Here is a 13,344-nt window from a genome sequence, read left to right on the forward strand (position 1 = left end):
AGGAAATGGTAATACACTACAGTATTCTTGCCTGGAGAATCCCGTGGACAGAGGAGCCTGGCAGGTTACAGTCCACGGGGCCGCAGAGTCGGACACAACTGAGCACACACACATGCTGATTTAGAATACTTCTTTACAAGTACTGTTAACTTGATTGCTCAGAAAAGAGGAAACAGTAGTTTGGGAATTAGTACTCACTTTGCTCAGTCACTAGTATTGTCTCTTTTTCACAGAAGTGTATTGTTGTAGACATGTAATTTAAGTGTTTGCTTGAGTTGCAATGCTCTGTACTATCCAGTGGAGGGCAGCTACTTACTGATTTAAAAATTGAGTTAAATTAGAATGTCACCACTTTGTGCTTACCAAAACTTGATACCTTGTGTAAAACACAACATTTAATATGCAAAACTGCTTTAATGTTCATTTCTATCATTACCATAAATAATCTCTTAAAAATGAAAAACTAGTTTTACTTCATAATAATTTTGCCCTCTTAAAAGCAGTAAAATGAGCCCTGTTTGTTTTAGTTTTAATTTCCCCAGTCCAGATTCTTTGCAATTCGAAATCTCCTCCCTTTTCCCTGCTTTAGGATCAGAATCCAAGAAGATTAGAGAAATTCGTATCATCCTTACCTTCCAGCTATCTACCTGTAAATGCATGTGATTACAAAGTTTTTAGATAGAAAACGGAAAACTGATTTTCAGTATGGTATCTTTATTAAGTGCAAGTTGAAACTGGAGTTGATCTGATTCATTTTTCTCTGCAGAATAGTTAAACTAGTGGAATGTAGTACACTCTTCTAATTTTTCTGGATTGAAATAGCACCGTAGTTTAAAGTATATCTTTTATGTGGTTCCAAGAAATGAATTTTGAGGGGTTAATTAACTAAGTGATTTCGGAGATACCACTGAGACAGATTTTTTTTTTTGGAGAATAATGTCAGTCTGCATAAAGCCGTATATAATATTGACAAAGACACTGATAGTAACTTGTAGGAGGGCATTCTGCGTGAGCAGCTTCGACAAAGGGATTTTCCTAATAAGGAGGAAAAAACACTATATGACTGAAGGTTATATTTTTTTTTTAAAAAAAGATTATACTTGTGTTAAGAAATAAAGTGAGCACCAGATGAAATGCTGAGACTAGAATGAGGCTAGAGACATTCATTCTGCAAGGTAGTAAATAGTTCAGTGGGCCCATAGACGTGTTTTTCTTAGATATCAGTCTCAGCTTTTTCTGTCATATCAGCTTACAGTTTTCTAGTACCTTCTCTCCTATCCCTAGATCTCTATTGGTTCCCCCCCCCCCCCAGTGATTATAGTTGTATTCTTAGTCATTTGCTTTTTTATTAAAACATTGTTTTTATTGTGATTGAATACCTATAACATAAAATTTACCATGTTTAAGTGTTCAGTTCATTGGCTTTAAGTACATTCACAGTTGTGCAACCATTAGCATCTCCAGAATTTTTTTTTATCTTTTCCAAACAGAAATTCTGTACCCTTTGAACACTAGCTCCTCATTCCTCATATAAGTGGAATCATACCATATTTTTCCTTTCTTGACTGACTTATTTCACTTATCTTCAAAATTTATCTATGGTATGTCTGAATTTTCTTGCTCTTCAGGCTGAATAATACCCTTTGAATATGTGTGCGCCACGCTTTTTACCCTTTCATCCATCAGCGGCTACTTAGGTTGTTTCCCCACCCTTGGCTTTCGTGAATAATGCTGCTGTGACTATGGTGTACAAATATCTGTGTGAGCCCTGGTTTTAGTTTTTTGGGGTGTATGTCCAAAAGTGGAATTCCTGGATCACATAGTAATTTTTTGAGGAATCTCTATTTTCCACAGTAGCTATGTCTGTCTTACATTCCCACCAACAGCACACAAGGGTCCCAGTTTCTCCACATCATTGCTAACACTTATTTTTCTGTGTGTGTGTGTAAGTAATAGCCATATTAATCAATGTGCAGTGTGGTTCAGGTTTTGATTTGTATTTCCCTAATGATTAGTGATATTGAGCATCTTTACATGTGCTTATTGGTCTATATATATATCTGCTTGGATGAATGCAGTTGTTTACTTTTGCATAACTAAAAATGTCACATTTGCTAATGATTTTGCATTTTCAAGTATTAATTCATTTTAAATTGTGATGTCAGAGAAGGGTGTACTTTAAGAAAATAGCATCATGGCGGGACTAGGGGTATTTCTTGTGTGTGGATTGCCTTCCCAGCAACCCACTTGGTAATATTTAGTAAGATAGGTCTTTCCAGAATCAAAGAAGAAATCACCCATTTCTGACATTTCTCTTTTCTAATTCTCTCCATGTCACATTCTGAAAATCTATAAATACAGTTGGAAGGGGCAAGAAGTGAGATGACTGGCTATTGGAAGAAGAAAATAGAATGGAAGGAGAGAACAAGCTAGGTGGCTGAGCATTGTGAATGGACAGTTCACATCTGTTATCTGTCATCTGTTTCAAAACTACTACCCATTCTCACAGGAGGTTTTTTAAAAATCATCTTCATAACATTCTAGTTCATGGGCTTGCATATGAAATGTAGCATAAAGATTAACGTGGCATAAGTGGTTAATTTAGGAAACTGTTTGAGATAATGCTAGAAAGATGAGTTTGGGGCCACTTGGAGAGTTTTCATCTCCAGACTTTATCTTAGGCATTGGGGAACCATTGAAAGTTCTTGAGGAGTGGATTATATAGCACATTCCATCTCCATGTTTTAGAAAGATATATCTGACTGTGGTATATCAGAGAAATTAGGCCCTAAGGATTTGTGATGAGCTGGTTAGTCATTATTCATTTTACTATAATTACATCACAGGTTATATTTATAAATATTTGGGTTTTAAAATATATTTAATCAGTCATGGGATTGTTATACTTTCAAGTGGAATTGCTAAGTATTTCAGAATTATAGAGATTGAACTGAAATTTGCAAACAACTAAAATGTCACCTGTTAAGATGACATTTAATATAATTTATATTTATATAAATATTTAGTATTTAATATTAATATATTTAATAAGCACCTGAAGTGCTTATTATTAACTGTCCAGTACTAGGGTCAATTTAATGTCTTAGTGAGTATGAGATAAAGAATGGTACGTATGGAAGAGGAAAAGAGCTTGCTAAAGACAAACACTTGAAGATAACAGTGCTCATTCTGAATATAGCTAAGATAGGACAAATATATGTTTATAGTTTTTGAGCATGCATAAATACTGCCCTTAAATTTGAAGCATAGTTCAAAACACTCCTAAAATAATAATGCTGATATTTGCTTAAGAAAGGCAATAAACATTCAAAAGAAAATACAGTGATTAACTTTTGGATTTTTATAGAGAAAAGTTTACTTTCACTTTTAGGGCGTATACCTAGGTCAGTCACTGGAGAAGTTTTCAAAGGGACCCTGTAGCGCAGCTCTGCCCTGGTTGTCTCACTGACTTTGTAAGGGAGGTTCACCAGCTGTTTGACTGGCAGGAGCAGGAGCTTTCACTTCAGTAGTTTATAATTCCTGGCTATTCTAGGATAGTTTGCACTTCACCAAGCCTCAGACAGGTCAGGACATTTGGTAGGAGAAGGTTGAAAGACAAAAGCAGCAGGCCTTGGGTTCTCAGCCTTTTTTTTTTTTTTTTTTTAATTAGAAAGTTGTATTTTAATTTGGTGGTTAGAGTTTTTAGTAATGTGCCTGTATTACATGTAGAAAGTATTCATCAGCCAAGAGGAGTTTTAAAATGTCAAAACCGGGAAAGGCTACTCTAAACCATGGCTTGGTTCCTGTTGATCTTAAAAGTGCAAAAGAGCCTCTACCACATCAAACCGTGATGAAGATATTTAGCATTAGCATCATTGCCCAAGGCCTCCCCTTTTGTCGAAGACGGGTAAGTCTCACACATTTGAAAAACAGGAATATTTATTTAAATGAACTACTTCTGCTGCTTTTGGTGAAAACATGCTTCAAATTTCAGTTGATATTTATAACTAAAACTATCGCTGCATTATGTAGCCCCTGAAAACTTCTGTAAGTGATAGTTTTAATAACATGATAGAGAGTCTTGAGGGCAAGGTTACCTAATTTACCTTTTTGTCTCTCTCACTTACTTTAATGGTATTAGAATTCTTTAAACTTACTTAAAATTGGTAAATTTAAAAACTATGTTTTGAAATATGTTGGCAAATACTGAAAACCCAAATTTGTTGTTTTTATTTTGTGGGAAAAGTAAAGCGCTAGTGGTACTGTCCTTTAACATGGGAATTAGAGTATCTAGCTCTTATATAGAGTTTATCTGGCACTTGAAGCTAGATTATTTTTAAATCACTTTTTTAAATTAAACTTAACATAATAGAGACATTACTTTTTGCTGTTATGTAAAATAAAAATAGTGTGCTATTGTGTGGCAGTTATGATATAGTTTATGTATAGACAATCCTGAAGTAACAAACATTTTGTAGAATTTGTACTAATCTATAATCAGGTTATGATTTTCTGTATGTTTTTCAGGATAACATTCTCCTCCCTGCCAAATTTTGACCCTGTTAATATTAATGGTTTTGTTGTATTTTTTGTTACTTCATATTGCCATTTTGAATTATTAACTAGATTTTTACTAGTTATTAGTTAATTTTTACTAGTTTATTAGTTAATTATTAACTAATATATTTTTAGATCTAGTATATGTTTAGGATCCTGAACACATTAAACCAAAAAATACCTGTCAGAGATTGAGTGTTTGCACATATCCATACTATTAGTGTTTTAGTCCTTTTTAACCCTCTCCTCTTTTCTTTTAACTGAAAGAAAAATATTCTATTAAACAAATAGGTTAACTTATAATACCTGAAAAATATTTTTCCTCTTAATTTGCTGGGACTTAAATAGCCTTTGAAAAATTACGTTTTCTAATTAGTTTTTGAACTGTTTCTACTTCTACTCCAAATAAGTGGTAGCCATGTTGAAAAGCATTTTGAGTAGGTTTTAAATGTAATACAATTTAAACCTTGAATATAAATCTCTCTGTCACCTCATTTTCTTCTTTACTATGTTTTCAGAAAGTGTTTCTTTTTTTGTTTAGATCTTTTCTTCTTTCACTTTGTCACTTTTATAACTTCTGAATGAGGTCATTGCTCTGATTTAAGCATTTACACAGAGGCCTCTAGTAGCCTCTTTAAGGTCATTAATAAATTAATTTTTTATTTTAATACTTCTGTAAAAAATATCAGTACAAGTAAACAATCAAATTAAGGAAAAGAAATTGGAATTTTTTAATTGAGGGGTTAAGATATTGACAATCAAGATACTTTTTTTCTTGTTGACTATTTCTAATAAACTTAAGTACAGTGTATGACAGATTACTTCATTATGTCACACTGCATATTTTCTGCCTTTATCTTCTTTACATGAAACTTAAAAGAATCAGGAGCAGATTCTATTAAGAAAAATTAATAGAAAACTTGAAGGCTTTCCTTGAGGGTTTCCTAGGGTCACTATTCAGTTTGACTTTTCTAGGTTACTGTTGACATTAAATTATAGCCTGGCATTTGTAATTACAGAAGAGTACTAAATTTGAAAAGTAGAATTCAAACTAGAACATCATTCTAGTTTAGGTGAAGATAGTTAGAAAACAGAATTAACACTCATTTTTAGACTGCCTGCCAATAATTTACTATTGCATAACTCATTGACTCTGACTACTAGAAATATTAGAGGGCTAGTGTAATTATATCCCCATCCCCTCCTTTTTGCAACTGGTTAATTTAGGTAGCTTTAAATTGATTCACATGCTCTTTGTTGTTTAACTTACTTATTTTCCCTTAGTAATGTTAATGATAGACACTTTAAATGTATTTTTTATAGAAGATTTTGAAAAGACTTCTTGTGTGATATGTAATTAATCATATTTTGTATCTAACATCCAGTATATCTTTCATTAGATATGTTTAGCCTCTTTTATCAGATTATTATACAGTGATCACATGTGAATAGACTTCTCTGTTTTGTAGGCCATTTTTTTCTTCTAAGTAGTGAGCTAATACTGTGTGACCTCTTACAAGACTCTGTGTAGGTTTGACCTGTTAAAAGTTGAAAAATATGTTATTGCCCCTCCATTCATCATAGGTGTTGATCTATTGAATGTTTGCACAATAAAATAATTTTTAAAATTGTGAAAATTTCTTTGGAATAGTTTTTATAACTACAACTTCAATTTATAGCTCTTGAAATGGTTTCAGGGAATTAATTTACTCCATTAATTAAGTACTACCAGTACTGCTAGTCTAATTTTTTATTATGTAAATGATTGTGGTTTCTAAAATAACTGATCATCCTTTAAAGGGAGAGAAAATTTACAGGAAAAACTTAGTTTATAAAATCACTGGAAAATTGTTTTATTTTTCCTTGAAATTGGAATGCCTATATGGTAATACTGTATTTCTAAATCCTAAGATACATTATTTTTCTACATTTTAAACATATATAAAATTAGGATATGTCTTGATGGAATTTCATAGCTTATCTGGCACCATTTTTTGCTTTCTGATTATAAGATAAATAATAATATCTTGTAATTAATAAATAGTATGTTGAAAGAAAATTCACTTTCAGGCTTAAATCTTGAACTCATTTTGTTTTTGTTTGGAGACTTTTAAGCATTTACAATATTCTCATAAGGTTATTCTTCAGTGTTACTTTTTGGTAGAAATTTCCAAATGTCATGAAATTCGTGGTTTATATCCAGGCTTTTAAAGATACCTGGTTGACTGTTGGTTTATAGAAAAATATGTTTTTAGAGTGCATTTATATTCTTGGATTTGAACCACATACCAATTGTGTAGCATAAGCATCAGCAGCTGAGCTGAGTAAGAGAATGGGGTGAAACTGCTGGTGGAAGCTGTAGGGAGGTGAGGGGGAGGCAGTATGGTACAGGAACTTGTTCACCTGAAACCCAGAAGCTCAGGCAGCAATGAAATATATGACTAGTTTTCTGATAGTTGAAAATAATTTTGTAGTGGTTATATTATATACCAAGTTCTGTTTAAAGTACCATGTACATATTTAAAAATAAACACTTTGCTTTAAAATGAAAATGGAAATAAAATTAGAATATTTGTGTCATTTGAGAAAATATTTGAGTTAATATCACTCCTGTGTATTGTTACCATTGAGTACATGCATGCTCAGTCGCTTCAGTTGTGTCCAACTCTTTGTGACCCTATGGACTGGAACCCACCAGGCTCCTCTGTCCTTGGAATTCTCCAGGCAGGAATACTGGAGTGGGTTGCCATGCCCTCCTCCAGGGGACTTTTATGACCCAGGAATCAAACCTGTGTCTCCTGCATTGCAGGCAGATTCTTTAGCATTAGTTTAAGTCAAGGGTCCACAAACTTTTTCTGCAGAGGGCCAGCAACTATTTGGGGCTTTGTGGACCAAATAGTCACAATAGAACTACTGAGCTCTGCCATTGTTTGAAAGTAGCTGTAGACAGTACTTACAGGAGTGGCTGAATGGACATGATTGTGTTTTAATAAAACTTTATTCATGAAACAGTGACATAGGTTTTTAGGATTACAATACTACCATAGTAAATCTTGTGCATACCTCTTTTTGTTTGAATATAAGTTTCAGTTAACAGTAAAGTTTTAGAAAGCTTGTTAGCGCCATAAGCCTTCATTCCTTTGGAAATCCTGATTCTCTAATTCTTTTGTAGCTATGTAGAGAAAAATGTTTATGTGCCTAATCACTAGAATTTTAACATACTACTTATTAATTTACCTTCTCAATATACAGTTGTTGGTTAACTACTAAGTTGTGTCTGAATTTTTTGTGATCCCATGGACTATAGCCTGCCAGGCTCCTCTGTCCATGGGCTTTCCCAGGCAAGAATACTGGAGAGGTTGCCATTTCCTTCTCTCGGGGAACTTCCCAACCCAGGGATCAGACTGCCTCTCTTGTATTGGCAGGAGGATTAATTATTACCACTGAGCCCCAGGACAGCCTTGCTATCATTGTAAAAGAACCTACTAAATATACTGTGCATTCTCCAGCTATTTTATGTATTCTAATTAACTTTTAAATGTTTGTTAATGTTGTAAATTAGGTATTATCTCCACTTGGTATACTTGAAAGCTAAGGCTCAAACAAGTTACCTCTCCCATTTTCTTGGTAAATAGTAAAGCTGATGTTTAACCTCAGGACTCCCCAGTGCTACAGGTAGTAGCTATTCTCTTCTTATTATGTTTTTTTACCTTCTTTTTAAAATGAACTTTTTTCAACCACTGTTTATATTTTGAAGGGTAAACCTGGGAACCTATCAATGTTGACATTGTTTCTTTGAGAAAATTCATTCAAAGATTCAAATAATTGACCTACAGATAACTTTGGTAGCATGCTATATTTATAAATTTAGTATTTTTTGTGTAATCTCTTTTTAAAATGTTTCATTTGTAAAGTTATCCCCCAGATGATTCAGTGATTATAGTCATAAAAAACTGGAAATATTCAAACAGTATATATGTTTATTGTCTTTTTATAAGCTGAGGGATGGTACCTGTTAAAGAAAAAGTTATTCATAACCCTTGTTAAAATCAAGACAGATGTTCAGGAGGACTGTCATGGTACATGTAGGGACTATTACTAATCTGTGCTGCTAAGTCGCTTCAGTCATGTCCAACTATGTGCGATCCTATGGACTATAGCCTGCCAGGATCCTGTGTCCATGGGATTCTCCAGTCAAGAATATTGGAGTGGGTTCCCATGGCCTTCGCCAGGGGGTCTTTCCAACCCAGGGATTGAACCCACATCTCTTACATCTCCTGCATTGGCAGGCAGATTCTTTACCACTAGCGCCACCTGGGAAGGGACTTCTACTAGGGAGGCTTGCAATAGGGGAAGCAGATAGGGCTTAACTCTTAAAAGTACGAACCATGAAGCAGGTAAGGAGGTCAAATGGTAGATAATTACTAAGAAGTATCAGAGCTAACAGGACGACACTGGTTAAATGAACTAATCAAGGTGGTCAGACATCACCTGGGGGATAGGAGGCTGGCAAACCCAGCAGATATGGAGGGGAGGTTCAGGTCCCGAGTGTGATCAATATCAAGGTTGGGGAATTCTGGTTAATATGATTTAGCAGGATTCTTGCTAAAATTTGGTTCTTGAGAACATGCCCAGGGACAGGGCCTAGTTGAAAAAGAGCTCAAAGGAATCTGATTAGAGTTTGGTTAAGGAGAGAACCTTTGTCATATTGCAGGGTCTATGTTTGGTAGGCAGCCAATCAGAACAGGGTGTCTGACAGATTAACCATCTTCTAACTGCAGAGTTGGTGATGGACGGGGAGGCCTGGCATGCTGCGATTCATGGGGTCGCAAAGAGTCGGACACAACTGAGCAACTGAACCGAACTGAACTTATCTGCAGTGCAGTTCCTTTCTCATCAGTTTGTTCAATTAATACTTTTGACTGTGATGACAAAAATTTAAAATAACATTATACCTCTCTTAGCTTCAATACTCTCTTGGATTCAAGTTTTTTTCTGCATTGTTGAATTATTGATGATACTAATTTTTAAGAATACCCTGTATTCAAAATTTTATTCTCATTCAGGCATAATCTATTTTGTTGTTTTGTGTGTATAATCTTCAGTTACTTCAAGCTATCTATAATTTTAACCTATTAGGCTCCTTTAATAGTCTTTTCAGTAATGTCTGCCAGTTTTATCATACAGTTGTATTGCCTTTGTTTTAAAAAACAACCTCTCTAATTATTTACTCTACAGTATAATTTTCACTTGTATGAAGATTTTGTAAGCCATCATAAGTTCTGTTATTTAAGCAAACTTGTGAGGTACTACCTTCCTGAGTAGTTTGATAATCCCCAAAATCCTCTGAGTTGAATGATGATATAGAGAATTTTTATTTTCTTGCAATAGTTAATATCTTTTACTTCTCTTTATAAAAATTAGATATGCTCATTATGTAAAAAACAGAACTGTTTCTTCACATTTTCCTAAATTATCAGTAATTTCACTGCTCACAAATAACCACAATAAAAATTATAAGGAAATAATTTTTTAATTGATACTTTAGTTCATTTTTAGTATATCGCTGGTAGTTCCCCAGGGCTGTAGTTACTCAAAAGTGTGTTATAATCTGTCAAGTGGATGTATCATCATTTTTCTACTGTTGCTAATTTGGTCAGTGACCTGCTTTGAACTTTTTAATATATAAAACTTTAATGTCCCTATACGCTTTTTTTATGGAAGTAGAATTATTGGGTCAAGGAGTATGAATTTTTTTTAGATTCTTGATAAATACTGCTAAATTGTTTTCCAGAAAGACTGTATCAAATCAAAACCAACATGAGGAACTTCCAGTGTTGTTTAACAAGAGAAAGAAATCGTATTTTAAGCAAATTTATTTCTAGTATGACAAAGTTTTATGAATTTTACTTACTTGATACTATATTTCAGTATTTATTGTTCTAAGTTTTCTATTGAAGGAATGTTTTTTCATTTTGAGAAGATAATTATATGTGTTTATACTTAAAACTTCATTAGGAAAATATACAAATAGAACAAGAAATTATTTGTTGCTAATGAGATTTTTAAAACTTCTTTCTGGAAAATAATATTTGCCGTTGACCTGTCATGTATATTATTTTTAGCTATAATTTTCTTCTACTCTTCCCATAGTTTTAAAGCTATCATCTTTTTTTATCTGCACAGATGATCCATATGGGTAGTTTTATAATTTATCATTGATTTATATATTTTTACTGTCTTATGGTTATCTCAGTTTTTGTCATCTTAGTTTATACGTTTATATTTCTGAGTTTTAGTGTGATGTTTGTACAGTTTAGATGACAGCCTCTCCCAAAGGATATTGCTATTAATAATCTCTACTACAGGAGTACTGTTCATGCTAGCAAATGCAGCTGCCAGAAATGCTCGCCTGTTTCTTAAAGCACCACAACTTAGACTTACATTTCTGACATAGCTTTTGCCTTTTGCCCCAACCCAGGTTTACCTTTTATTTTTATTTTTTAATTCTAGTCTAGCTATGATTAATTCTTTTTTTAAAGTGGTTGTAGCAAATCTGCTTTTCTAAAATGTCTTGATGCCTGAAAGAGATTTCACGAAACTCAGCATTTGTTTCATGGAACTCTTAGTCAAGAGGAAATAGATGGATATTTCCTTAACCTACAGAAATATGAAACCTTTAAAAAGCCAGCATCATGTTCCCCTCCCCCATACTAGTCTAGTCTGTATCTGCCAGTTACATTTGTGCCACTTTCTCCAAATCCTTTCCATGACCTCACAGTCAGGCTTATCTCTCTGGATGGAACCTTCCTCCTGGCACTGCTTACTTCCACTGTTGTCCTCGTCCATGAGTGGAACATACTGTAGTTGTTGCCATTGCCTTTGGCTCTTAGACATATATGTACCGTCCAGTGGTCTTATTTGACAGCTTCATTTAGTTATCTTGTCTCCTCACTTGAGGCTATAAACTCAGACTTCAGAAATTATCTTTAATATCTTTTTATGTATGACCAATTTGTTGAAGTTTTTGTTAAGTCTAGAAAATTCTTTAAGGAGTTTTGATACTGTTAGAATATGACATGTTTTTGTTTACTAAATACTTTCAAATGACTGTGCAGCTGTGATTTTGAATATTTCATTTTCTAAATATAACTAAACTCAGATACAGTTTGACACTTAATTTTAAAAGTAATTACTACTTAGCAGTTTTGAAAATGAAGAAGAAACAAACATAGGGTATACTCATTTAAATGGCACTTATGAGAGTCTACCTTAGCCAAAAAAGTCAGAAAATATGAAAACTATTACAAAACTTTAGAAAGAAGGAAGAACAGAGGGGTGCTATGAGCAAGTTTGGAGAGTGATTTTAATAGGTTCCCTGAATTTTTTTTTAAGTGCATCAACTGAAATGGAGCTTTCTAAAGTGTTTTCCACACATATATTCCATTGGAACTTGGGGAAAAATTGGCATTTTCAGATCATCTGATATCTTTTATTGTCACTTTATTTTATCAATAAAGGAATTAACTGGTTACCACATATCAGGTGATTTTGTTTTAAATTCTGTCAGTTTCTTAAGAATGTTTCCTACATCATGCAAAAGATGAGTAGCAGAATATAAACTGTAAATTTTCTTGTGGTCTTATTTTTCTGTATTGTGCAAGGCAGTAGCTGTAAATAAAAAGATTATTCTTCCCCTCTTCCTGTGGATATACAAAAATGAAAATCACAGTTCTTTTGAGCATTTTCTAGTTAGTGGTTAAACCATAAAAAAACCTTTATAGTACAAAAGGATAATAGCTTAAATGAACTCCTATACAAAATCCTGTGGGAGCATGAGCGGGCCACCCTAGTCTCAATGCAAATAGCTCAGGAAAGGCTTCACAGCACCTTTAAAACAGGAAGGATTTTGTTTGCTAAGCAGATGATCAGAGAAGTTGTGGACAGAAGAAACTTATGTTATTGCTTGGTCTCACATCTTGGCTCTTTTTCGCTTTAATTATACTGCTACAAATTATTCACTTATTTCTGGATATGAGATTTATTAATAGTAGTAACAGTCCCAAAATATGTATTAAGAATTTAGAACAAGGTTGGAAACTTTTCTAGAATTTATAGACATAACAGTGAAGTATATGGACAAAGCCCATGCCGTTATGGAGCTTAGATTCTACTTTAGGGAAGCAGAAAAGTAATGCTAATGTTTCGATATTGATAAAGCAGGGTAACAGTATAATAGAGTCTAACTTGGGATGCAGGGGAGACAGTGTTCTAAGTACTTTGCACGTAAGTGAAATTGAAAGTGAAGTCGCTCAGTCGTGTCTGACTCTGTGATCCTATGGACTTAGCCTACAGGTTCCACCATCCATGGAATTTTCCAGGCAAGAATACTGGAGTGGGTTGCCATTTCCTTCTCCAAGAGATCTTCCCGGCCCAGGGATTGAACCCGGGTGTCCTGCATTGTAGGCAGACGCTTTACCGTCTTGAGCCACCAGGGAAGCCACTTTCCACATAGGAACTCATTTAATCCTTAAAATTACCTCATGAAGTAACAGATTGCATTATATTGTCCCTATTTTATAGATATAGAATCCAGAGGTGTAGGAAGTTTAGCTGATTTGCCCTAGAGCTAGTAGATGATGGAGCTAAAATTCTAACCTGGGTGTCTAGCTCCAGTATCATTAAACACTATGGTATATTGACTGGGTAAGGATTTGTTGAAGGAATGGTTTCAAGGGTTAATTTTTGCCATGTAATCCTGGATTTTAAAATATGTAATTCATATTT

At 34.0% G+C, this 13,344-nt stretch overlaps 1 protein-coding gene across 3 annotated transcripts in view; it reads left to right on the forward strand.

Moving 5' to 3' along the window:
• Positions 1 to 13,344, forward strand: part of FBXW7 (F-box and WD repeat domain containing 7) — a 216,734-nt gene that overhangs the window by 149,666 nt on the left and 53,724 nt on the right. The window contains exon 1 of one of the 3 annotated variants that reach the window (XM_043484546.1): positions 3,571 to 3,907. The exons of the other annotated variants lie outside the window; for them this stretch is intronic. Coding sequence (XP_043340481.1) covers positions 3,761 to 3,907 — 147 coding nt within the window. The 5' untranslated portion in view covers positions 3,571 to 3,760. Of the gene's footprint in view, positions 1 to 3,570; positions 3,908 to 13,344 lie in introns of those variants that run through there. 3 annotated transcript variants of the gene reach the window in all.

The sequence above is a fragment of the Cervus canadensis genome, chromosome 1 (genome assembly GCF_019320065.1).
Source record: "Cervus canadensis isolate Bull #8, Minnesota chromosome 1, ASM1932006v1, whole genome shotgun sequence".
NCBI lineage: Eukaryota > Metazoa > Chordata > Mammalia > Artiodactyla > Cervidae > Cervus > Cervus canadensis.